This window comes from Cucumis sativus, unplaced genomic scaffold, assembly GCF_000004075.3.
Source record: "Cucumis sativus cultivar 9930 unplaced genomic scaffold, Cucumber_9930_V3 scaffold31, whole genome shotgun sequence".
In the NCBI taxonomy this organism is placed as follows: domain Eukaryota; kingdom Viridiplantae; phylum Streptophyta; class Magnoliopsida; order Cucurbitales; family Cucurbitaceae; genus Cucumis; species Cucumis sativus.
In genome coordinates, this window is record NW_022279546.1 from 807,355 (window position 1) to 832,594 (window position 25,240).

At 33.8% G+C, this 25,240-nt stretch overlaps 1 protein-coding gene and 1 long non-coding RNA gene across 2 annotated transcripts; both read right to left on the reverse strand.

Annotated features, from left to right (window-relative positions):
* Positions 1-995: 995 nt before the first annotated feature.
* LOC116405779 lies at positions 996-7,290 on the reverse strand. The gene is made up of 3 exons (XM_031889572.1): positions 7,112-7,290; positions 2,530-2,644; positions 996-1,433 (listed from the first exon to the last, which is right to left on the reverse strand). Exons 1-3 carry the CDS (start codon positions 7,219-7,221, stop codon positions 1,293-1,295), a joined length of 366 nt encoding a protein of 121 aa, XP_031745432.1. The 5' UTR covers positions 7,222-7,290; the 3' UTR covers positions 996-1,292.
* Positions 7,291-21,627: 14,337 nt separating this feature from the next.
* On the reverse strand, positions 21,628-22,752 carry LOC116405816. The gene is made up of 3 exons (XR_004218914.1): positions 22,620-22,752; positions 21,896-21,965; positions 21,628-21,814 (listed from the first exon to the last, which is right to left on the reverse strand). It is a non-coding gene; the product is annotated as an uncharacterized LOC116405816 (long non-coding RNA).
* Between the last annotated feature and the right edge of the window lie 2,488 nt (positions 22,753-25,240).

Below are 25,240 nucleotides of genomic sequence, written 5' to 3' on the forward strand. Positions count from 1 at the left end.
CATCAAATCAACATAAATACATTATTAATACAAGTTGGAGTTCACAAATTAAATTTCTCTATAAAGATCTCGTGTAAACCACAGTGAACCAAGAAGTGATTATAAACTGAATATTTCATTAATAAATTCAATCAAATAAAATGAAATACAGGAAAATTACAACTCTATTGAACTTGAGATGAATCCTCAAAATTCTAAGTCTTTTCCTTGGACGAATTCTCTAATCGTCCGTCAACACACACTTTTGTGGGATGAGAAATTTTAGAGCTACTATGCCTCCCTCATAGGAACTTTTGTACTTAAGATTAGCTACTGACTTGGAATGTTGCGGAAGACCTATGGAGTTGTTGTAAAATGGCAGAAATTGTGAGAAGATGGTGATGAATTTGACTATAGTTAGTTGTTCCCCGAAATGGAAGACTTGCTATATAATGTATTAATTGACTGTCTCGTTGTTGCTGTCCATTGTTATTTTGATAAAAGGTTTGCAGATGTAAATAATTTGTAAATTTATAGATCTAAGAATGTTATCATACACTTCATATTAGATAATAAAAATCACTTGACAATTTCTCAAACACCACACCGTCTACCGCCTCAAAGTTGAGTTATTGATCATGGTCAAGACAAAGAAAATAAGGATTGAGACCACACTTGCGAAGAAGAAAAATGTTGAGAGGAGAAAAAGATCATGCATGCAAATGGAAAAAAAAAAAAGAGAAAGTAGGAACTTTGTTTAGGTTCATCAAGAAGATAAATGGATATAAAGAAATAACCAAAATCATAACTTGAATTCTTTCTCATATTTGCAATAGTAGAAATCTGGAAGACACATTTGCAAAATATCTCAACTTATTTTGCTACCTATTACAATATTCCTAAACTTATTGTAAATGTACACAATTTTGTATCTGTGATCAGTTTCAAGAATCTCTCCCTAGAGAGAATAAGTTGCATCTTCTAAAAGTACTTGCTATGGCTCAACATCAACATACTTTAGGAAACTTTTCAATAGTTATTTACATAAAAGAAAACTAGAAGGTAAAATAGTAATGAATTTCTCCAACTGAATTTTGTTCGAGTTACAATAGTTGTATGTTTATGCGCATCTATATATATAATGCAATAATGTAAGACAACATGAGCATAATGTAATATGGAGAGCTGGAGGATCAAATAAAAATATAAGAAAATCAGATTATTATCTTTATGAAAAAATAATTAGTACAACAAAAAACAAAATTAGACTTTACTAATTGCAGATCAAAAATTGCATCCGCGACGCTGGCAAATCAGAGTTGCATGGGAGTTGAATCCTTAACAATCTCATATAATGATATAATGTTTTCAATGCTCAATAGGCCAATGATGCACCATTCCAAGAGATCTGATTTCCTATTCTGGAGGACTTCTTGAAGAAAATGAATGTTATGCTGCAAGGAAGGTGCAAATTTATTAGAGAAGAATTAAACACTGTTCTATCTCAAGAAATATCATTTCCATAAAAGTAAAAGAACCTCCTTCCAGTGAGTATGATATAAGTGGAAGAATCTAGGTTAAAGATTTAAATAAGGAAATCACAATGAGAATGTTGATTATTTTTTCCTTAGCTCGGCTTTTGGAAAAGGAACACACACCACTCCCTGATTTCATTTGCATTATTTTGGGTCAGCTTCAGAATACACAAACTTCAGATGGACAGCACAAACACTTGGAAACAATTTAGCAGAACCAATTTCTTAAAGAAACATTCTAAACTAATTAAATAAAGAGAGTCCTCAAAACTTCACTCCTTGAAGAACTATGAATTGATTCTCCTACAATAGTAGCTAGCTTTTGATAGGACCACGTCCCTTCACCACGGATTAGAATATTGATGTCAATATTTTAATTTTTTTTATTCTTCTTCTTTAAAAAAAATAAACATTTAATTCTTGAACATTGGGATCTAAATGTCCAGGGATAATAATGCTCATACCCACGAAATAATATCCACCATCCAAACTGTTAAATAAAAAAATTCTTTTCCTAAAATTCTACCGAAGCAGTAGGAAAAGTTGTTATGTAACTTTTTCTAAATAAGTGAAGAAAGAGTGGACAAGAATATGATAAAACCAATAAAATTAATCAGAAGCTGCTAGTATCCATTTGATTTAATACGTTCCAATCCTTGAATTTAAAGCCTTGTACATGTGTGAATATTATGCATTAACGATTTAACGATTTTAAAATGAAATAAGAATGAAGGATTTAAATTCATTCACTTGTGAAAGTTGAGAGATTTAGTTAATACAACATTTAGTATAAATTGGTTTTCTTTCCCTTAAAAAGAATACTAAAGAAAATACGAAAGTTTTCACGAGGTTACACGTCCTCTCAACACATTTTCCATTGCATATAACCAAAAATAGATAATATTGCTTTCAAGTTGGCTATTGCCACGATATTTAAGAAGAACGTTCAAGAGAAGAGGCTCAACTATACGGAAAAAACCACTTTGAAGGAATGAATGGAATAGAATGAAATTACCTCCACAAACTTCAATTTGAAATCTAGATTCCCAAAGCGCTGGGTGACCTCGTACTCTTCCCGAAGGTACTCATATATTTGAGCATATTTTGCATCCCTCCACGCAATTTCTGATCTGAGTGGCAAAGGAAAAAGACATAAAAGAGCACTAAGATAACAAAATTCTACCAATTAAAGCAATATTATGATCGAATTTTCTATGCACGAATATTAATAATAATAAGAAGGTAAGAATGTATATATTTTTGTTTACTTATATCAAGCTTGAAAGGCAAACTTTTCTATGTTATGATCTTGGTTCTGTTAGGATGTCAAATACATTTCTGAACAATAGTATTATCCTGGCGCCAAGTACTGCGAAAACCACATAAGACGTAATCCAAGCTTTAAAGAGGCTCTAGATAAAATAAAAAGAAAAATGTATTTGATAGGCCACTGATTATACATCAGTATGCTCGCAGGGGCAAAAAGGGCAAAGAAGTAGTTATTATTGAGTTGGGAGAATCATCCAACAGTAAGAATGATTATCTTGGGTAGTTTTGGGCATTTATCTTGACTAGTTTCAGTCTTCAGGTGGTTAGTAGTTGGTTATGATCAAGGAAGTTATGTTACCGTTGCTATGTTATGTGTTTAAATAAGAAGTTAAGTTAGCAGATGGGTAGACAGTCTTTTAGTTTGAAGTGTTTGGGTTTCTCTCGTGTGGGAAGAATGGTCTATGTAATAGTAAATTATCTATAATAGAAGAACTTTACTTTAGTAACTATCATACTGGTATAAGAGCCCTCAACCTGGGGATGATAGGAAAGGTGGCACAGAAGAAAATTGAAGAACGGTTAGGCGTAACTGATTTTGAAATTGCCAGGATTTAAGTAGATGTTCAGAAGTTACCACAAATTGAAGAAACGCTGCTTGCACTTGCTTAAGATTGTTCAACGCTTTATCCTTATAGCACAGTTGGAACAACAACGAAGGAATGCAGATGACACTCAAACATTATTGGCTTCTCTAGTTTCAGGTGTTGGATTGTCAGATCGCCCTTCCAATTCGGAATCGAATGAGGAAATTAAGAATACGACAGTGGCAAACACAGTGGAACCTATTTATGGCTATAGGAGCAATGCATTCAGACAATAATGAGGGTGAACAGGATCATAGCAAATTAAACAAGTTTGAGATGTCAGTATTCAATGAATCCGATCGTTACTTACAAATCCATAAACTTACTGATTCCAAAAAATTAACAGTGACAGTCATTAGCTTCAAAGCAGCGGAGCATTAGCTTCGAAGCAGCGGCTCTCAATTGGTACCAAGCCACAGACAAACGAGAACCAATTTTGAATTGGAATGATATGAAACGAAGATTGTTGATCCGATTTGGCTCATCATGCCAAGGTTCAGTTTGTGGGCAATTTCTCATAATCAAGCAAGAAACAGTGGTGGAGGAATATTGCAGTCCGTTTTGATAGGTTAGTGGCTCCTTTACTCCAACTACCTACCAAAAAAATTAAAAAAAGAACGTGTCCTCTGCATGTCGTGTCCTATGCATGTTGTATCCTATATGTTAAAAAACTGGTGTGTCGTATCTCGTGTCGGTGTTCGTGCTTCTTAGGTTTTGAATTTAAAAACTCTTCTAAATAATTTTAAAAAAGGATTTCCTATTGTTCGGTTTTTCTCTGACTTACCAATTAAATTATTTGGTTGCACTACTTATGTTCATAATCCCAACTCTACTCGTACTTCACTTGATCTAGCTGTTAAATGCATTTTTGTAGGCTGTCTCCTATAGGAAGGCTTACAAATGTTTTGACACTTCGACTAAAAGGTATTTTGAGAGTATGGATATGTCTGTTTTTGGAAAATCAACCTTTTTTTAGCCAAAATTCTCTTTAGAGGGAGTCCCCTAACCTTAAGATAATTTTTGGGACACTTAACCTATCCCAAACACCATTGATTCCAAAGTTATGAGCTAACTCTTGACGTCAAGTGTGGAGAGTTCTTCAGGGGGAGAACCACTATAGACTGACTTGACAAGTAAAAACCTGAACTACAGCTTTATAATAAAAGAAACTTGACTCGAAGGAATTGAGAATGATCTATCACAAAACCAAACTAATACCCCGATAAATGATTATGAAGATCCAGGTAACATACATTCTCCTTTTACTTCGTCTAATTCTCCCCGTTCTTCTCATAATTCCTTGTCTAATGTCTCTGATCTTGATATTACAATTGCCAACAGGAAAGGTACCAGTAAATTTGTCAAATATCCCATTGCAAACTATCTTTCTTATCGTAAACTTTCACAATCATAAAGCCTTTACATCCAAAATAATCAACCTGTTTGTTCCAAGGAATATACAAGAGGTCCTAAATGATTTGAATTGGAAATTAGCAGTGATGGAAGAGATGAATTCTACATGGGATATACTTGAACTACGAAAAGAAAAGAAAACAGTTGGATGCAAGTGGATGTTTACGCTAAAATGTAAAGCTGATGGTAGTGTCGAGAGGTACAAGGTTGGATTGGTTGCTGAGGGGTTTACTCAAACCTATGGAGTTGATTATCAAGAAACATTTGCTACAGTTGTCAAAATCAATTCTATTAGAAATTTGTTGTCTGTTGTAGCTAACTTTGATTGGCCTCTTTATCAATTGGATGTTAAGAATGTCTTTCTCAATGGGGAACTGAAAGAAGAGGTAATTATGGACTTGCCACCTAGTTTTAAGGTAGATCTCGGGATTAACAAAGTTTGCAAGTTAAAGAGATCATTATACGGTCTCAAACAGTCTCCTAGAGCTTGATTTGAACGCTTGTATATTCCTTGGAACAAACAGTCTCCTAGAGCTTGATTTGATTCGAGAAAGTAGTCACGGGCTATGGATTCAGTCAAAGCCAAGTCGATCATATGATATTCTACAAACATACAGGAAATGACAAGGTTATGATTTTGATAGTTTAATTTGATGATATCGTTCTTACAAGCAATGATGAGACAAAACAAACTTTTGTGAAGAAAAAGTTGGCAGATGATTTCCAGATCAAGGACCTAGGAACTTTAAAGTACTTCCTAGGCATGAAGTTTGCCAGGTCCAAAAGTGGCATTCTTTTCAAACAAAGGAAGAATATTATTGATATGTTAAAAGAGACAGGTTTACTTGGTTGCAAGGTAGCAGAAACTCCCATTGAGCAGAATTTGAAATTGAAAGTTGCAACCAAGAATGAGATAAAGGAAAGAGAAAAGTACTAGAGACTTGTAGGAAGACTCATATATCTTTCCCACACGTCCTAACATTGCTTTTGAAATTAGTATCAAAAGTCAGTTCATGCATGCTCTTGAACCAACTCACTTTTATGCCGTTTATAGAATAGAATCCTAAGTATTTGAAAGGTACTTGAGGAAAAGACACATTGTTTCAAAGACATGATCATCTAATGTTAACGTTTACACTAATACTAATTGGGCAGGTTGCATGACTGAGATCTGGTTACTGCCCCTTCCTTGAAGGAAATCTTGCTACTTGGCAAAGTAAAAAACAGAGTGCTGTTGCAAGAAGTAGTGCAGAAGCAGAATTTAGAGCTTTAACCCAACGCATTTGTGAGTGTAAATGAATAAGATTGTTGGAAGAATTGGGATTCACTCAAACAATGCTCATGCAGTATCACGGCAGCAATTTCCATTGCCCACAATTCAGTCCTTTATAACAAGACGTAACATACTGAAGTCAATAAACACTTTATAAAGCAAAAGACCAATGTGGGAGTAATATGCATACCCTACCTTCCGACAACAGAACAAATTGCAGATGTGTTAACTAAAGGCCTTCCAAAGTGGCAATTCAACAAACTGATTGACAAGCTAGCAATGACTGATATCTTCAAACCAGCTTGAGGGGAAATGTTGATTATTTCCTTTATTGTATTATATTTTATTGTGTTGGTTGTATAATATTTGCCAAATTTATTTTTTCCTTTTTTGTAATGAGTTGTTTTATTTAAGTAAAATCTTGCTATTTGTGAAATAAACAAGAAATATATTATTTTAGCATAAATCAATGAAGTCTTAATTCCAAGCGATGTTTACTGGATTTTGTTTGCCTCTTTATTTGTTTTGAGGATCTTTTTTCTTCTACTTTGTTTGCTTATTGGTTTGTATTTTGAGTATATCTCTTTTCATTTCCCTACGTGATGGGAAACTTGTTTTCATTTCCTTATGTGATGGGAAACTTCCGCAAGGAAGTCTCTTACTGTGAGGAACCAGACTATTCCTATATTTGCACAATTCCGAGTAAACGATGTATAAGAATGCTTAACGACAGATGGTCTTCCTTTTTAAGAATGTCCTGCGTTGTGGGTGGTCTCTTATTCCGCCGCTTTCTAGAGCTATGCCGCTGCCATTACCCCTTGGATTGGCCATGAGACAAACATTTTAGTTTCTTCATTGCAAGTCTCTTTGCATTTCCTTAATGAACAGTTTTTTATATATATTGTATCCTTTTCAAAACAATAATAAATAAAATAAAAAGACAGCTATCTGTTTAGACCAATATACTATAAGTCCAATACCAACTATCGGGGTTTTACCTCTCAAAAAGACCAACTTTGAGAATTACATCTGCTAAATTTGAATTGGCCTTTCCAACAAGTTGAAGGAGCTTTTTCTTATCCATAGTGAATGTTCCTGTTTTCTCCATTTTACGATTTATATCTGCAAACTCTTCAACCAAACTATCAACCTGAAAAAGAAAAGAGAGAAAAGAAAAGGCATGTTTTGAGAACACAAATACAAGCACTAATTGGTGCTGAAGATTAAAATGCCAAACTCGGAGAATTAGTAACTTAGATATTTAATGAGCAAGCAGATCTCATAACCTCCGTCATTCCAGCTAAGTGACAAAAAATGTCAATTATGACACGATGATGGAAAAGTTGCAGGAAATTATGATGTCACCAATCATGCTTTAGGAATAGGTCTAGAAATAATATGAGTGGCCTACTAGGTTGTCCCAGGAGTAAATAAAAGAATGTGATAGACTGCCAATGATTGTTCACATAACCAGGCATTGTAATCCCATTTTTTTATTTTGCTTCCATACCAAATTGTAAAACCAAATTGTATTTATATGTTGTCTTGATCTTTTGGGATCATTCTTTGGATTGGAGTCCTTTATTGTAGGAAGGGTTGAACTCTCTTTTCTATCCTCTTGAGTGCCCTTCTATGTTCTTCATTTCTCTCCAAGAAATTGTGGTTTTGAATAAAGATTAAAGAAACAAAAAATTGATAAAAATCAGTTTGACAAAATGTAATTTTTAAAAAGAACATAAATAACTACAGACATTTCAAGAGCTCCCCATCTCTCCTAATCCTAACCAAAGATAATTCTTAGAGAGAACCTATTGGCACCTACTAACCAATATATACCCATCTACTAGGAACGGGTCTGGTTTCATTAAAAGATTATAGCAATGATTCTACAGTTTTGTATCCTATTTGACACCTTTAAGGATTATTTTGTGTGTTGTATTTTGTTTTTCATAGACACCTGTCTAATGAAGAGCTGTTACCTATAATTGGAAAAATTCACCCATCAGAGCATTACTATGCAAAACAACAGGCAGAATATATCATACAGCAGGTACTCATCCATAACGAATCTTAAAAACCCATATGCAAGTCGATGAATTTTTTAGCTTTACTTTTACGATTGAGATATTGCTTGGATATTGTGGCACATATTAATGTCATCAACAAACATCTCATGATTCTTATGTATGGTTGTAGAAACAATTTACTCTTTCTTTTCCTCTATCAGTGAGAGCTTGCTGGGTTGTCCATGGATTGTTTTATACTCTGTACAGTTATTTTAATTTTTACTTGACCGACCACCCATCACATATAAGTAATATTGTGTAAAATTCATTTTACGAGTAGTAAAATCGGTCATATTAAAACGCAGTCATTACACCAATTGTTTTCTGTTTGCACTTTGTGGACTGAATGGTTATTCTCTTGGAAGTTCCTTTATCAGATTTCATTATAAATCTATTGCATCTGACTTTTAACTCAATAAACTGTAGCATAATTGTTAATGTTATTATGGTCCTCATTGATTTTAATAAGATAGACCAAGTGTTCTCTATCAGCCTCAGAACATAAGATATAGTATGACGTCATTTATCTTATCATTTTACATGGAAGAACTTTCTTGCAAATGTTTTCTAAATGAGAAAACATTACCATAAGGCATAAGATCTAGAATTAGACTAGGCCTGGAAAATATTTTCATCTTCCAGAGGGAGCAACTGTTGGAATTTTTTGTCCTAAAACTCGTAGTTTGTAAATCATATTCTGTTCAATAAAGTTGTTATTGAGAAATTAAATATTATAATCTTAAATCAATAAATCAAGTTCCAAGGCTATTTTTAAATAAACTTGAACTTTATGTGTAAACATAAACGTGATCAAGTTCGAGTATATAGCCTAAATAGTCTATAGTATATGAAATAAAGGTTGGGCGCCTTATTTAGAGAAACTATGGATGCAGCCCACTTTGTAGTGCAAACGAGGTGATCCTAATCGTTCATGTAGAGACATGAAAGTGGGGGCATCCTATGTAAAATGTTTACATAAGACTGAACCATGAATTAGTCATTTTTACGTTATAACACCGTTTTACTGTTTAAAACTGACTATCTCAATTATTTGATGACCTAGGTAACTTAGTCTTAATCCTGAGTTAACTATGAACTCCTGTTCACACGAGATTATCCTTAGATCTGCATAGGTGAGGGCAGCTCATCAGCGTTGGCCCAATAAGCCTCCATTTCAGGGGTAAGATCGGGTGGATAGCTGGGAACATAGGGTACAAGATGGAATTCACTCCTACCCGCTTTAGGGTTAGTAGATAGGTTGCTCTCTTAAGCACTGAATCCAAGTCTTGAACAAGGGGCCCCACCCTCTCATTGGCCCGAGAGGGATTAAGTTTATAGGTTGAACCTTAACCAATTGTTCAATAGTGGATTAGTGGGACTTAAGGAGCAAGATGTAATCTTGGGGTAAAATGGTATTTTGACCCAGCCAAGGTTACGAGCAACCTGTGAAGGATTAACTTACTGATTATGGTTTTATCAAATGGACACAATATATCTATAGTGAGGGAGTGCAACTACGGGACTTTAGTGGAATGACCCGTTAGTTAACGAATGTTGATTAACTCGGTTTAAAAGAGTTTAGCTAGTTAATCTTGAATCGTTGGAGCCCATGATCTATAGGTCCATTAGGTTCCTCTGCTAGCTCATATGGATTAAACTTAGAAAAGTGTGATGAAATAAGTCGAATTGTTCGAATTGGAGAAGAAAGGGAAACCGACATATATAGTGATATAGTCGTCGGTCTTCTAATTAGAAATAGAGTTTTATGTTTTACATACTATAAGTATGAATGCGGATTCATACTAAGAAGCTCGAATTGGTCAAAAATAGTAAAAAGTCAAAATGTTGACTTTTGACTTTGAGAAGTCAAACTTTGACCGGCCTTATATTCAAATGTGATTTGAATTTTGGAAAAATGAATGCGGATTCATGCTCGGGAGGTTGGAATTAGTCAAGACGGACAAAAATGGTAAAAAGTCAAAATATTGACTTTTGACTTAGAAAAGTCAAAGTTTGACTTTTGACTAGAAATATCTAATGACCATTTTACCCTTGGACTAAGTTAGTGGGAAAATCCAACATTTTTGTTGGATAATCCCACTAACTCTTAGTGGGATATGTGGCTATATGAGATATAGACACCTAGCCCACTAAGTTCCATTAATTGTTAGTGGAATATTAGGTGTTGAGATTTGGCAAATGAATTGCATGCATTTTTGCATGCAATTAGGCTATAAATAGAGGTGTTTTCAAATGTTGAAGGACTTTGCCTCTTTTATCATTTTCATCATCTCAACAAAAGAAAAAAAACTTCCAATCTCATTTTATCTCCATTATTTTCTACACCAAAATTGGGTCCCACAAACCGGTTCTTTGTCTAGAGGATAGCAGTTGAGTACTAGTGGTGTCTCGGGTAGAATTGGTAAGAAGACATCAACTTTTGAAAGCTTCAAAGGTAATACTTCTTAAACACTAATTTGATTAGTTTATGTTACATGTTAATTGTGGCAATTAGGGTAGAAATTCGATTCTTTTTCCGCTGTGCATGACTTAGTTCTATCAGCAACTACATCTGTTGATTAACATCTTCATTCTGTCTTTATTTTACAGGCTGATGCAGATAAAGATGGACGTCTCACCTTGGCAGAAATGATCGATCATCCTTACGTATTTTACAGTGCCATTTTCAACGAAGTTGATGAGGACGATTATGATTTCCACGATGAGTTTCGTTAAGTTTTTTCATGTATGGACACCTCCCTCTATCTAACAAACTTCGCGGACAAGATCAGTCTTGATGTTTGTTGCTGTTGCAGGAATAGTCGAATAGTCAGATAGGATTAGCAGTAGAAAAACGGAGTTCTTTCACAGCATGGAATCGGGATACAGAGTTTGAAGTCTTAGGCAACAACTTGGAGGCATCTCTCTGGCATGGTGGTCAGAACTGGGTTAAACTTCTTCAGCCATGGCTCGCCCATATGGTGGTATCCCTCTTTTTGTAGCATATGAAACCCCCATCTTGTCTAAGATAACAATGGTTTCACACCTTAGATTATAGACATTTATTTGCAAATAGTTTTGTTAAGTTCAATGTCCTTGGTATAGAATTACCATTTAATTTTATTTGTTACTAATTTATTCTTCCTGGATAGAAAATTATCAATTATTCAATCATATTTATCTTTTGAGTATAGGGTTTTGAAAAGTGAGCTACAAACAGGTGTGTAATTTTAGATTTTGTTGCCTTTTCAAATATGATGTTGGATATGATATTTGGTTTAAGAATTTTTGGACCAATCACGAAAAGTACAAATAATTGAATTTAGGACTAATTAAAAGTTGACATGTGTTGACATAAAGATGATGCCACGCATTTTCATCGTTGGTTCAAGTTAAAGTTAACTATTTTAGGTTCAATTAAATATTATTTATTTGTACAATTTTAGCCTAAGAGCTAAATATGACAAAAATTTATGTAATAAGGTTAACTTAGTTGGAGAGCTAAATACGACAAAAATATATGTGATTGGATCATGAGTCTGATCCATGATCAACAAAGTCCAAGCCATAGAAGACTATAATAGAAGAGTCCTCCTCATCTGTGGAGATAGAAATTTTTACTCCATAGGGTTAAAGAGAATTCTCCTAAGAACAAGAAGACTCTCGTCGACCACCCTCCAAGATTGAAGAAAAACATTATGTGTTGTAGCTTCCTCAAATCAAACATATAGACATTCAATCGAGAGAAAATTAAAGGATCAAATATTAGAAATATTGTTTGGTCAAATTGACACGTTCGATGGATATCTCTACCTCTTATCTCTCTCTCATCATCTAAATCTACAAGCAAACCAATGACAATAAAGAAAGCTTAATCCAAATCTTCTATAAGCGACACTTGCACATCTTCTATTGCAAGCGACGGTTACACAGGACTAGGACCTGTACCCACAGTGTTCAAGGGAAATCATCCAGGAGCAGAATCAAGGTTCTGTCATTGCGTAGAGCATTCTTAAGCAATTGATGGAGTTTCCTAAAGTTGGGATTGTCATCAAGGAATCCCTTGCTATAAGAAGATCGATAATCACGATAAGGTATATAGGGAATAAGTTCACACCTAAATGAAATGAAATAGACCCTACATTGTCAAAGAAGTTTACACAAATGAAGTATACAAGATTGTTGATCGAGATAGATTAAAAGTTGCCCCAATCAATGATAGGATTCTCAAGACATTTTATGTGTAACGTCATTATGTAAAAAGCTCTTTATCGCAAGAGCTTAAACTGCATAATCTCCAAACCCACACGAGCTTAAAAGGTGAGTGATAAAAAAAAAAAAACCCAATCAAACTATTTGATCTCAATGTTATAAAAATGGTACGTAGGCAGCTTAATGTTAACTTTAAGTTCAGTTATATGTGCAAGAAAAAAGTTTAGTAAGCGACATTATGACTTAATCTCATAGTAAATGGTATGTAAGCAACATAAAATAAGAAATTTTCATTATCATTAAAGCAAAGTTTTGTATTTACTGAAATTAAAAAAAGAAAACGAATAAAAAAAAGGGAAGGGGAGCAAAGTCAAATCTTCCACGTGAAGCTCTTAAATTCCTCGTGTGTAGCCTCCATACTCTTATGAACTGTAGCTAGAGCCTCGATGACTTCTTCTTTGATAGCCGGAGTGTTGACTTCATTCTGGATCTTTGCAACTTCTAGTTCTTTCTTGTCTATGTCTTCGTTCTTCTCACAAGATAAGATAGATAGATGTTTAGACTCAGTATTTATACTTTGAAGTCTGCTTTCTAGTTCCATCTTTTCCAAAGCCAATTGTGCAACCCTCTCTTGAATAACTTTGGCATCTTTTCGTAATTGGTTTATCAAAGTTAAGGCTTCTTGTCTAATTGATGAGCTTTGTCTGTCGACGACAACTACGCAAAATACGAAGATTGTACAACATTGAAATTGTCTACCCTCTTAAAATAGTTGTTTAAATATTCTTCAACAAGGAGTTAGGTTGTCTGCATAGATCTTCGCAATTCTCGAAAGTATCGTCGTTATATTTTGTCTAAATCTTGAGATATATTTAAAAAGAGTGCACATGATCTTGTCTTGAATGTCCTCTCACATGCATAAAGCCGTTTTCTGAAGTATGTTTGAAACTATCTTTTCACCAACCCATGAGAAGGCACAGGGTGTCCTACCATCTGCTTCTTGGAAGTGTTTAAAGACAACTCAGAAATCTGGAGAAGAGCATGTGTGGATATGACATTCTCTGAAGTTTCTTTGGGGCAGACATTTCCTTTAGATGGAGGATTCAAATTTTTAACATTTTTTTCATTCACTTTCATCTTACCACGTCGATTCTCCTCGAGGAGAGCACATGATTGTTCAGCAACTAGTAGTTTTTAGGTACCAACTTCTTTAATGGCCAAATCCACAACATGAGGCCGTGTCAAAGATTCATCGTTGCATTGCTCAAGCTCTTGAAGATGATCATCTAAAGGTGACTATAGAAATAAGTAATGAATAAATCATCCACTAACAGAATAATAATAATAATAATAATACAAGAAAAGAAAAATATGTGAACTAGTAGTGTCGAAACTTTAGGAATTTTCAGAGCACTCAAACCCTTTCCATAGAAATCATCACCCAATGCCTTTGCTTTCTTCGAAGGTCTCTTGCAATGACGATCACTTTTGCTACCATCACTTTCGTCTCTAAGCTCCTTGGCCTCCTTTTGGAGGGTAGGAGTCATTGCTTTAACCAAATGAATATGTTTACCACCTAGGTTACTCCCTCAATTCTTGAGTAGTTTGGATGCTCACCACATGGTGTCTATTATCCTTAAAATATGTCTTGTGCTTTGTTGTCCACCAATTTCTAAATCGTGTTGTCACATGCTTGCAAGACTCTAACGTATGGGCAAGCAAGAACAACCCAAATAAAGATTTGCACCTCGTGCATATCTCCACCGATATAATGTGTTATTTGGTGTAATAACAAGTGACATTTCCTCTATATCATTAGGTATATCTTGGTAAAAGCCAAACTACTCTTGAAATTGATATGGACTCTATGATTGCACAGTTCAAACATTTCCACAGCGAGATAATAAGTAGCATCAGCGCATACTTACAAGATAGGAAGACTGAAGAAATGATGAGTCATTAATATCAACCATGCGTTCATGCTTATCGGTTTTGAAGGTTTGCAGGCCATTGAATTCTTGAACCATTGTGGATCAGTTCTAGCGCCTCATATTCTCCAAAATAAATAGACATATCTTCGTCAGAAAAGTTAGCCAATTTGGGACCCGAAACTTCTGTTGGTAGAGGGTAATGCGTGCCAAAATAATTGAAAATTTATGTTGATTCAAAGAAATTAATGGTGGAAAAAATTATGGATTACTGGTGGATTCAAGAACTGTAACTAGTCAGGTCGAGGAAATCCAAGTAAATCCATGCTGAGAATATGACCTTAAGTGAATCTTTTTAGGTATCAACAATAATTGAAAAATTGTCACTCTCATGGAGAGATTTGAAAAATTATCTCAAACATAAACGCAAAGAGATAAAACTTGAGAAACTTGTGGATCGGCTTGGGACTAAAGACAATAATAGAAAGGCAGAAAAGTGTGTATTTTGGATAGTACAATAGATCCCAAGGCGAACACCGTGAAAAATAAACAACAATGTAACAAAGAAAAGAAAGTTTTTTTGGTGAAGGTTTGAATACAAAACCTTTTATTTGTTTGATTGTAATAGAAGATTTTTCTTCCCCCTCCATCACTCTACAATGACAAATGAATTTGATGCCTTCTCAATTTTCAAAAGTCCTAAAAATAGTCTTCAAATTTTAAAACGACACCAAGTTTTAGCAATTCCTTGTAAAAATACTCGTAAATTTTAAAAATGTGTGAATACCTCAATCACCCTCCTCTTCTCTTCCCCTTTTCTACTTCAATGTACAACTAAACTCTTCTCTATTTGTTCTTGACTCGACGTCAATACCCTTTCGTCTTTCATCTCCCTCTTCTTATTTATATTGATATATTATATTAGTGCTTCATGTTCCCTAAACCAAGCAAGGTTTAGAGAAAGGGAAATAGAATTTGTTTTGGGAAAAGGGAAAAAAGGAAAAAGGTAAAAGAATTGAAATGATAAAAGGTAGAGAAAAAGGATTTGTACAAGTTGTTAGAAAAAAGAGAGAGAAAAAAAAGGGAAGTTGGGAAGTTGGGAGGTTGAGGGGACCAATTATGGGAAGTATGTGATGGGCAATACACAAAGAAAAAGGCAGCCTTTATTGATGTGCCTTTCTCATCATCATCTCACAAAGCTCATCCAATTCAATATATGAAGATTAAATTACCATTGCTTCTTGTTACTGTTACCATTCTCATCACTATTTGACAATAAATGCAATTAAATTTACAACACTAACAAAATTCATAAAAGAAAGGTAGAAATAATAACAATGTAAATAAATAAATAATTGAATTAAAAATGCGGCTAAATTTAGAGAAAGAGAGAGTTACTTAATATTGACATATAAAACACAAAGTTCAATTATATGTTAACTTTGAAAACAATGTTCAATATTGTGTCAATGCTATGTTAGACATCGTTGAAAAGTTAAAAAACCTATTTCATATAAAGGTGAAAGATGATATTTATAATCATATATAGATATGGGATGTAATGGTTTTGGTTAAACTTATAATTTAACAAAAGAGAGATAAAGGATAAGAAATCACTATCCTCACCTATAAACATCTCTATTACACAAAAGAAAAAGAAAAGAAAAGGGAAGTAATTGTTGTGATTGATGAAGTCATGAATGCACAAGTCCATACAAATTGACTTTAGTACAAGTTTGAAAGTATAGCTCAAGTTTGAAAGTATAGCTTTGGCATCATTGCTATTAGAATGGGGAGCCAAAAGGACAAATAATATGTTGGTACAACAAATATATAATATCTCCTCCACTCCTAACTTTTTGTCCATTTCATTGTTGAACTATCCAACTTTAATCTTACCTTTTATCTATAATCATCTAACACACTTCTTCTTTAAGCTCTCATAAACCCATTTTTATTAGTGTTGCAATCATTGCTTTTAATAGAAATAGAAGTATCAACATTTCAATTTAGAGTAGTTGTTAATGCTTAATGCTTTTTTTTCTTTTTTATAAAATAATTCATGGAAGACGAATATGAGGAGTGATTCATATGGATGTAACATCATTTGAATGCCTATCTAATAAAAATGACTAGAGTTTTAGAAGTGACTCAAAAATGAACTGAATTTACTAATTCATCCTTATAAATTTGCAGTACACTTATAATTGAAAAACGCTAATTGATGCACGATCTATTGTACTTAATGCTCGATACTTGATGTTCTATGCTTTATATTATATTCTCTATGTTATATTTTAGATACTAGATACTAGATACTCACTCGATGCTTAATGCTCACTGTTCAATACTTGATGTTCTACGTTTTATTTATGTTATATATATGTTTATCACTTGATGCTCTATACTTGGAAAAAAAAAAAGCAAAAAAGAAGAAAAAAAAGCATTTAAAGTTAAAAGTGATAATTTTAGATAGTGATACGATCGTTAACGTTTTTAATTGGTTTAAAAAAGTATGAGATATTTTATTTGAGGTGATATATGCAAAAATTTCAAATAAGGGTGTAAAACTTTATAGCTATATTTGCATTTAGAATAAATATTTTATAAGGTTATTTATCATAAGACAACAATAAAATTGTCATTAAACAATCTTGAGAGGTTGGATTTCAAAACTTTTACAAATTTAGGAACATTTTCATTTAATACTTCTATTCATTTGACAATATTTATAGTGTTATATCATTTAAAATAATTTATATTATTCAAAATCAATTATTTTGCTTTCGATGCCTTTAAAAATAGCAATTGATAAAATATTTACAAAATTAAATTTGCTAATTTTGTCAAATTATTTTGTTGATGGAATTGAGTTGGTTATTTTACCAACTTACTCTAACTCTCTCCAATTCTTCGTCCATTCAATGTTTTAAATGGTTTCCCCCATTGGCCTCCATTAACAATTACCACTACCACACTTTGGTGACATACTCCGACAACTTTGAGCTTATATGACCAACTTTGATGATCACCTTCACACAAGAAATTTCAGTGACATACTTCGACTTCTACCTTCGTGTCGCCAATTTCATCAACCAACTTGGGATCCGCTAACCACCTCCGACGAAAATCCTAGTGACTAACTCTAATGACTACCTTTGCACAAGCAACTCCATTGACATATTTTGAGCAGCCACCTTTAGGTGACCAACTCCGAAAACCAACTCTAGGCTCCAATAACCACCTCTAACCACAAACTTCGATGAATATCACTTTGGATGATCAACTTCAATGACAACCATCTCTGGCAACCAACACTAACATATAATCAAGAGACCAACTTTGATGAAGGCCACCTATAATGAGACCGTTAGTGATAACTCTATTTTTTGTGAACACGTAAATAGACGTTTGCACATTTCCTCCAACTAGTGGACAAACAACGAAACAAGATAGGAATTGTTCTCTTTTTAGCTAACATTTATGATGGAGTTAAAATTAACTGAGAGTTCAAAATTGAAGGTTAGGGAGTAGAGAAAAATGTTCATTTTATTGAAATATAAGGTGTCAAAGTATGATATATGTTTACTTGGTAGAAGTTTTGTTAGATTTGAAGGAATAGAAGAAAAAAAGCATTTTTTAGTAATTTTTTTTATAGAAAAAGTAGTGTACATTTGGAGGAAAAAAAAAAAACTCAATACAAACTCAATTATGTTTTAGAAAAAACGCACCACATATACGTCAACATAACTTTACACAAACTTTTAACTTAGCTCAACTCACTACTCCAAAGATCCAAACACAGACATTCTAACTTCCAAATAATAATTACCAACCTAACTTAACTATGCACAGTCAACATCTCTTTAAAGCTTTGTTTGAAGCCTCAAAATTCTGAGTGATTTTATTTTCTAACAGTTTCAAATAAATTTCGTTTTTTATCACATAAAAGAGAAGGATTTTAAAATTTGAAATGATTTCAAATCATGTTTTTATTTGAAAATTTTTCTTGCCAAAATAATCGGTTTTTGTAGGATTTTATAGGGTTTAGAGTAAATTATATAATTGACCTCGTCATTTTCTAATTTTCAAGTAACAATCATAGATAAAAGTCTAATTTAGTGAATTCTTAACTTTTTTTTTTTTTAAATGCATAAAAGTCTAATTTTCAAGTAACAACGAAACTGTTGATGTGCACACGTGTGTGTGTGTCTGTGTGTGTGCTTATGTGTGTCTGTGTGTGTGCGGACGCGTATGTGCTTGTGCGCGTGGGTGTGTCGGTGTGTGTGCGCTCATACGTGCGTGTGTACGTGTGTGCGCATTTGCCCGTGTCCGTGTGTGCTTGTGTGTGAACAAGTTGATATATTTTAATGTTGAGTTTCTCTCAATTTTAAAATAATAATTTTATTATCTTGATATTCAAGTCATTAATGTTATTTTGAGATAAAAGATAGCGAACAAGTTGATATTTTTTAATTTTGAAATTCAATTTAGGTTATTTTAATACAAAATCTATCTGAGATTTTGAAATTTTGAAAAATAATAATTCTGTTATTTTGAAATTCAATTTGGTTGTTTTGAAATTTCAATTCCATTAGGTTATTTTGAAAATTGTAAGATTGAGTAAATTTATGAAAATCTTGAATCAATTACTTGAGTCTCGAGATATTAAGAAAAAATTTATGATATAGGTTTATGTATCTTTTTCAGATAAAAAAATAATTAAAAGTTGATAAATGCATAACATAAACTAATTACAAAGTAGAAACAAAATAATTACAGTTGGAGAAGATGGATATTTTGGTATTTTAGAAAATATCATGCACGTGATAGAATGCTATTTGCTAAAATTCAAAAGAAAAAGTAGTTTTGTCATTTTTAAAATGACCCATAAAAACGTTGTTATATCTCTTATGACAAAGAGTGTGGATCTACTGGTCCATATTCGACTTGTTTTTTGTTGGTAAAATTGGATAAAACTTCATTATATTAAAATAATTACACTAATGACACTTTTCAACCAATATTGATAAAAATTGTTATTTAATTAATGTTATTAAGTCAAATGAATATGGTTTAAAAGTTTTTCTATACACAATTAATTTAATTATTTTTAAATTTTAATTCATTTACACATCTTTATACATATGTGTGTGTGTGCGCATGTGTTCGTGTGTGTGTGCGTGTGCGCGTGCGCGTGCGTGTGTAGGTAAGTGTGGATGGGTGTGCGTGCATATGTATGTGTGTGTGTGTGCAAAAGTGCGTGCGTGCGCACGTGTGCGAGTGTGGTTGCGTGCATGTGTATGTGTGCGTTCGTGCGTGTGTGCGTGTGCGAACATGTTGATATTTTTTAGTGATGAGATTCTTCCAATTTTAAAATAATAATTTCGTTATATTGATGTTTAAGCCATTAATGTTATTTTGAGATAAAAATAGCGAACAAGTTGATATTTTTTAATTTTGAATTCAATTAAGGTTATTTTGATACAAAATCTATGTTGAGATTCTCAAATTCTGAAAAATAATAATTTTGTTATTTTGAAATTAGTAAGATTGAATAAAGTTATTAAAATATTGAATCAATTAGTTGAGTCCCAAGATATTAAAAAAAAAGTTGCAATATGGATTAATTAAAAGCTGATAAATGACATAAATTAATTACAACGTAGAAACTAAATAATTACAGTTGGAGAAGGTGGATATTTTGTAAAATACCATGCACGTGCAAAAAATGTTATTTGCTAAAATTCAAAAGAAAAAATAGTTTTTCCATTTTTTAAAATAACTCATAGAAAAGTTGTTATATCTCTTAGGACAAAGAGTGTGGATCTACAGGTCCATATTCGACTTATTTTTTGTTGGTAAAATTACATAAAACCGCATTATATTGAAATAATGACACTCTTAAACCATAGAAATTATAATTTAATTAATGTTTTTAAGTCAAATGAACATGATTTTTACTCCTAAACATAATTATTGTAAATGTTTTTTAATCTTAATTCATTTACACATCTTTGTGCATATGTGTGCATGCGCGTGTGCGTGTGGGTGAGTGTGCGTGTACGCTAGCGTGTGCATGTGTGTGTGTTTGTGCGTGTGTCCGTGTGTGCGCATGTGCACGTGTGTGTGTGTCTGTGTGTGCTCATGTGTGCGTGTGCTTGTATACGAACAAGTTGATATTTCTTAATGTTGAGTTTCTTTCAATTTTAAAATAATAATTTAATTATTTTGATATTCAAGTCATTAATATTATTTTGAGATAAAGATAGTGAACAAGTTGATATATTTTAATTTTGAAATTCAATAACATAATTGAGATTATGAAATTCTGAAAAAATAATAATTTTGTTATTTTGAAATTCAATTTGGCTATTTTGAAATTCAAATTCAATTATGTTATTTTAAAATTCAAATTCAACATGCGTGCGTTCGTGCGTTTGTCCATGTGTGTGTGTGCGGGTGTGTGTGAGTGTGCGTGCGTGCGTGTGTGTGTGCGTTCCTACATGTGGGTGTGTGTTCGTGTGTGCGAACAAGTTGATATTTTTTAATGTTGAGATTCTCTCAATTTTAAAATAATAATTTAGTTTTCTTGATATTCAAGCCATTAATATTATTTTGAGATAAAGATATCGAACAAGTTGATATTTTTTAATTTTGAAATTCAATTAAGGTTATTTTGATACAAAATCTATCGTTGAGATTCTCAAATACTATTAAATTATAATTTTGTTATTTTGAAATTCAAATTCAATTTGGTTATTTTGAAGTTAGTAAGATTGAATAAAATTATTAAAATGTTGTTCTCAAATTATATAAATTTGGTTACACTAGAAGAAATTTGCCATTCAATATCGGTTTAAAATCGACATTAATGATCTTTGGTGTCAGTTCAGAACGACATTAATGATCTTTGGTGTCAGTTCGGAACTGACATCTATGCTAGCGTTATTAAAGGCCTTTAATGTCTTTTTTGCTTTGATGTCGGTTTAAAAACGATATCAAATGCATCAGTAATGTCGGTATGGTCATTGATGTTGGTTTAAAACCGACATTTTTTATGGTGATATTGTTGACCTTTAGTGTCGGTTTGCCTTTGATATCGTTTTTAAACCGACATTAAAGTCTTGTTTTTGGATCTATTTTACAAAAAAAATATATAATTATTGCATTATTGTTCATTTTTTATAAACTGACATTAGATACATGTAAATAAATATTTTTTTCTCACACCAACAAATCAATAAAATTAATATTATTTTAGGAACTACAATATTTTTCTTTTACATTTGTATATAGAAAATGAAATCTTAATATTGCGTTTGTATATACATTCTATAATAATACATGAAACTAGATCCTAATACAAGACTTAAATAAGAAATCTTAAACGCTTTCACAATCTTCAACTTCAACAATTGCTTCCATCTACTTAGCTTAGCTTGGCTGGCTATCTAAGACCAAAATATACTTTACAACCTGGGGAAGATTAAATCTAGAATTTGCAAAATTAGTACATATTATTTAAAATCAAACTAAACAGACTGCAATCTAAATGTGGAAAATTAAAAATTACCACAAAGTTTCAGTAGAGTAAATAATGTAGCAGCAACAAAGAAGACAATTGAAATGGCAACCCAAAAGTGCTGCAAAAATAAAGAAGAAAATAAGCTTTGATCAAACAACTCATTAAGAAGAAGAAAATAACCTAATTTGGTTCTTCAAAGATCTATAAGAAAAAGAGGAATACAACTAAAGAATAATTATACCATCCTCGACTCTTACTTCAAAGCAAATTTTGAATGTTCAATTTAGCAATGCTAGTCTATAGGCTTCTTACTCTTAATTGTATAAATTTACCCATCAATAGCAACATTGTTTTTATAGAGAAAGTTAAACAATGGAGATGATAAATAATCTTACAAACTCCTATTGGATCGTTTTTCTTTTCAAATGAAAATAGTTAATTTATTTCATTTATGGAAGGTGAAAATCTCAAATATATAGTAAAAGAACATGGAATATAAGGAAGCCCATAAAAAGAAGAGACTCCACTAGCTAGGTATTGATCAAAGATAAATATATGGATAAATAGATGCAACCTACAAATATATCAAAACAGACTAATACTCAAACTAAACTAAAGAAAACAAAAACATTTACTACTAAAAGATAAAATAAAACACAATTCAAAACAATTAATTACCAAGATTGATCTCAATCGAAAACCAAAACGCATCACATTATGAAGATATTGTGCTTCACATAACACTCCAAATAGCTATACCAAAATTACTTACTCTACATTTTCCATTTTGGCAAATCCACCTACAAGAATGCTAGTTACCAAGCTCATTTCTATGCCTTCTCTTCTTTCATTTTTCTAACAAAAGATAGTATGAATAAGGCTGCACATTTGAAAAAATAAAGACAATTAATAATCAATAATGCTACCTAGCAGTCACAAGTTAACAATCAAATGAAGAAACCCAAGGATTTTTGCGGCGGAAGCACGATGAAGATTGGTTGCCGTTCGCGATCTAGGGTCACAGATTGAGAAGAGAAGAAAATTAGAAACCAACTTGGAGAGAAAGAAAAGAAAAATTGATAGGGAAAGAGTAGAGTAAGAAAGAGTAAAGTAAGAAAGAGAAAAGTAAGAAAGAGAGGAAAATTTTAGTTTTTAAAACCTAAAATTTTTTTAAAAAGAAATTAAAAATGGGGGGTCATTAATGTCAGTTTTTACAAAATACAAAAAATTAAAAAAAATAAAACTGGCTGATCATTAATGTCGATTAAAAACGACATTAAACCCTTATCATTAATGTCGGTTTGATCCACCTTTTCAAAAACGACAATAAAGATAATTTTTCATTTTTTTCACCTGACACTACAACCCAGATTTGTTGTAGTGTTATTATGGGTTGATGTATCTTTTTCAGATAAAAAATGCTATTTGCTAAAATTCAAAAGAAAAAGTTGTTTTGTCATTTTTTAAAATGACCCATAAAAACGTTATTATATCTCTTATGACAAAGAGTGTGGATTTACTAGTTCATATTTGACTTGTTTTTTGTTGGTAAAATTGGATAAGATCGCATTATATTGATATAATTACACTAATGACACTCTTAAATCAATATTAATAGAAATTATAATTTAATTAATGTTATTAAGTTAAATGAATATAGTTTAAAAGTCATTCTAAACACAATTAATGTAATTATTTTTTAAATTTAATTCATTTTCACATCTTTGTGCATATGTACGTGTGTGCGTGTGTGTGTGCATATGTGCGAGTGCGCGTTTGCCCGTGTGGATTGATGTGCGTGTGCACGTGTGTGTGCGTGTATGCATGTGTGCATGTGTGTGTAGATGTGTGTATGCATGTGTGAATGTGTGCGTGCGTTCATGCGTGTGTTCGTGTGTGTGCATGCACATGTGCTTGTGTGTGTGGGTGTGTGCATATGCTTGTGTGTGCGTGTCAGAGTGTGCGTGTGCCCATGTGGGTGTGTGTGTGCGTGTCTGTGACTGCACATGTGCCCGTGTGGGTGGATGTGCGTGTGCGTGCATGTGTGTGTGGATGTGTGCAAATGTGCATGTGTTCGTGTGGGTGGGTGTGCGCGTGCGTGCATGTGTGTGTGGATGTGTGCAAATGTGCATGTGTCCGTGTGGGTGGGTGTGCGTGTGTGTGTGCAAGTGTGTGTGTGTGCACGTGCGTTCATGCGTGTGTTCGTGTGCGTGCATGCGCATGTGCCCGTGTAGGTGGGTGTGGGTGTGTGTGAGTGCGTGCGTTCATGCGTGTGTTCGTGTGTGTGCATGCGCATGTGCGCATGTATGTGGGTGTGTACGTATGCGTGTGCGCGTGCGTGTGCTTGTGTGTGCGTGTGAAAGTGCGCGTGTGTCTGTGTGGGTGTGTGTGTGCTCGTGTGTGTGAGTGCGTATGTGTCAGTGTGGGTGAGTGTGCATGTACGCGTGCGTGCATGTGTGTGCATGTGTGCAAGTGCGCATATGTTTGTGTGGGTGGGTGTGCGTATGTTCGTACATGTGTGTGTGTGTGCGCGTGCGTGTCTGGATGTGTGCGTGCGTTCATGCGTGTGTTCGTGTGCGTGCATGCGCATGGGCGTGCATGTGTGTGGGTGTATGCATGTGCGTGTGCGAGTGCACGTGTGCCAATGTGGGTGGGTGTACGTGTGCTTGTGTGTGTATGAGTGCACATACGCCTGTGTGGGTGCGCGTGCGTGCATGTGTGTCGATGCGTGTGTGCCCGTGTGGGTGGGTGTGCGTGTGCGAGTGCATGTGTGTGCACGTGTGTGCGCGTGCGTATGTGTTCGTGTGTGTGCATGTGCATGTTGCGCGTGTGTGCATGCGTATTTGTGCGTGTACGTGTGCTTGTACGCGCATGTGCGAGTGCGCGTGTGCCCGTGTAGGTGGGTGTGCGTGTGTGTGAGTGCGCATGTGCCCGTATGGGTGGACGTGCGTGTTTGCGTGCATGTGTATGTGGATGTGTGCATGCGCTCATGCGTGTGTTCGTGTGTGGGTGTGTGCGTGTGCGTGTGCGAGTGCGTGTGTACCCGTGTGGGTGGGTGTGCGTGTGTGAGTGCGCATGTGGTCGTGAGGATGGGTGTGAGTGTGAGTGTGCACATGTGTGTGTGTTTGTGTATGCGTGTACATGTGTGCGTGTGTGCATATGTGTGTGCACACTGCCTTCACATGGATGTCAAAGAAGCAACCCATTGTTACTCTCTCTACGTGTGAAGCATAATATGTGGTTGCTACCTCATGTAGAAATCTATTAAAGGAGTTATGATATTGCCAAAAGAAGAGCCAACCAGAAGTTTTCATAGATAACAAATCAACAATTGCTTTGGCCAAAAACTAGTTTTCCACAACCAGAATAAAGCACATTGATACACATTATTAT

What these genes read in the sequence shown, in the direction of transcription:
- LOC116405779 (XM_031889572.1), bottom strand. Translation starts at nt 7,221, where the DNA reads ATGGAGAAAACAGGAACATTCACTATGGATAAGAAAAAGCTCCTTCAA. An exon ending in AAAGTTGGTCTTTTTGAGAG is followed by an intron (nt 2,645 to 7,111) that starts GTAAAACCCCGA and finishes TTTGCCACTCAG; the next exon opens with ATCAGAAATTGCGTGGAGGG. An exon ending in TCAAATTGAAGTTTGTGGAG is followed by an intron (nt 1,434 to 2,529) that starts GTAATTTCATTC and finishes CCTTCCTTGCAG; the next exon opens with CATAACATTCATTTTCTTCA.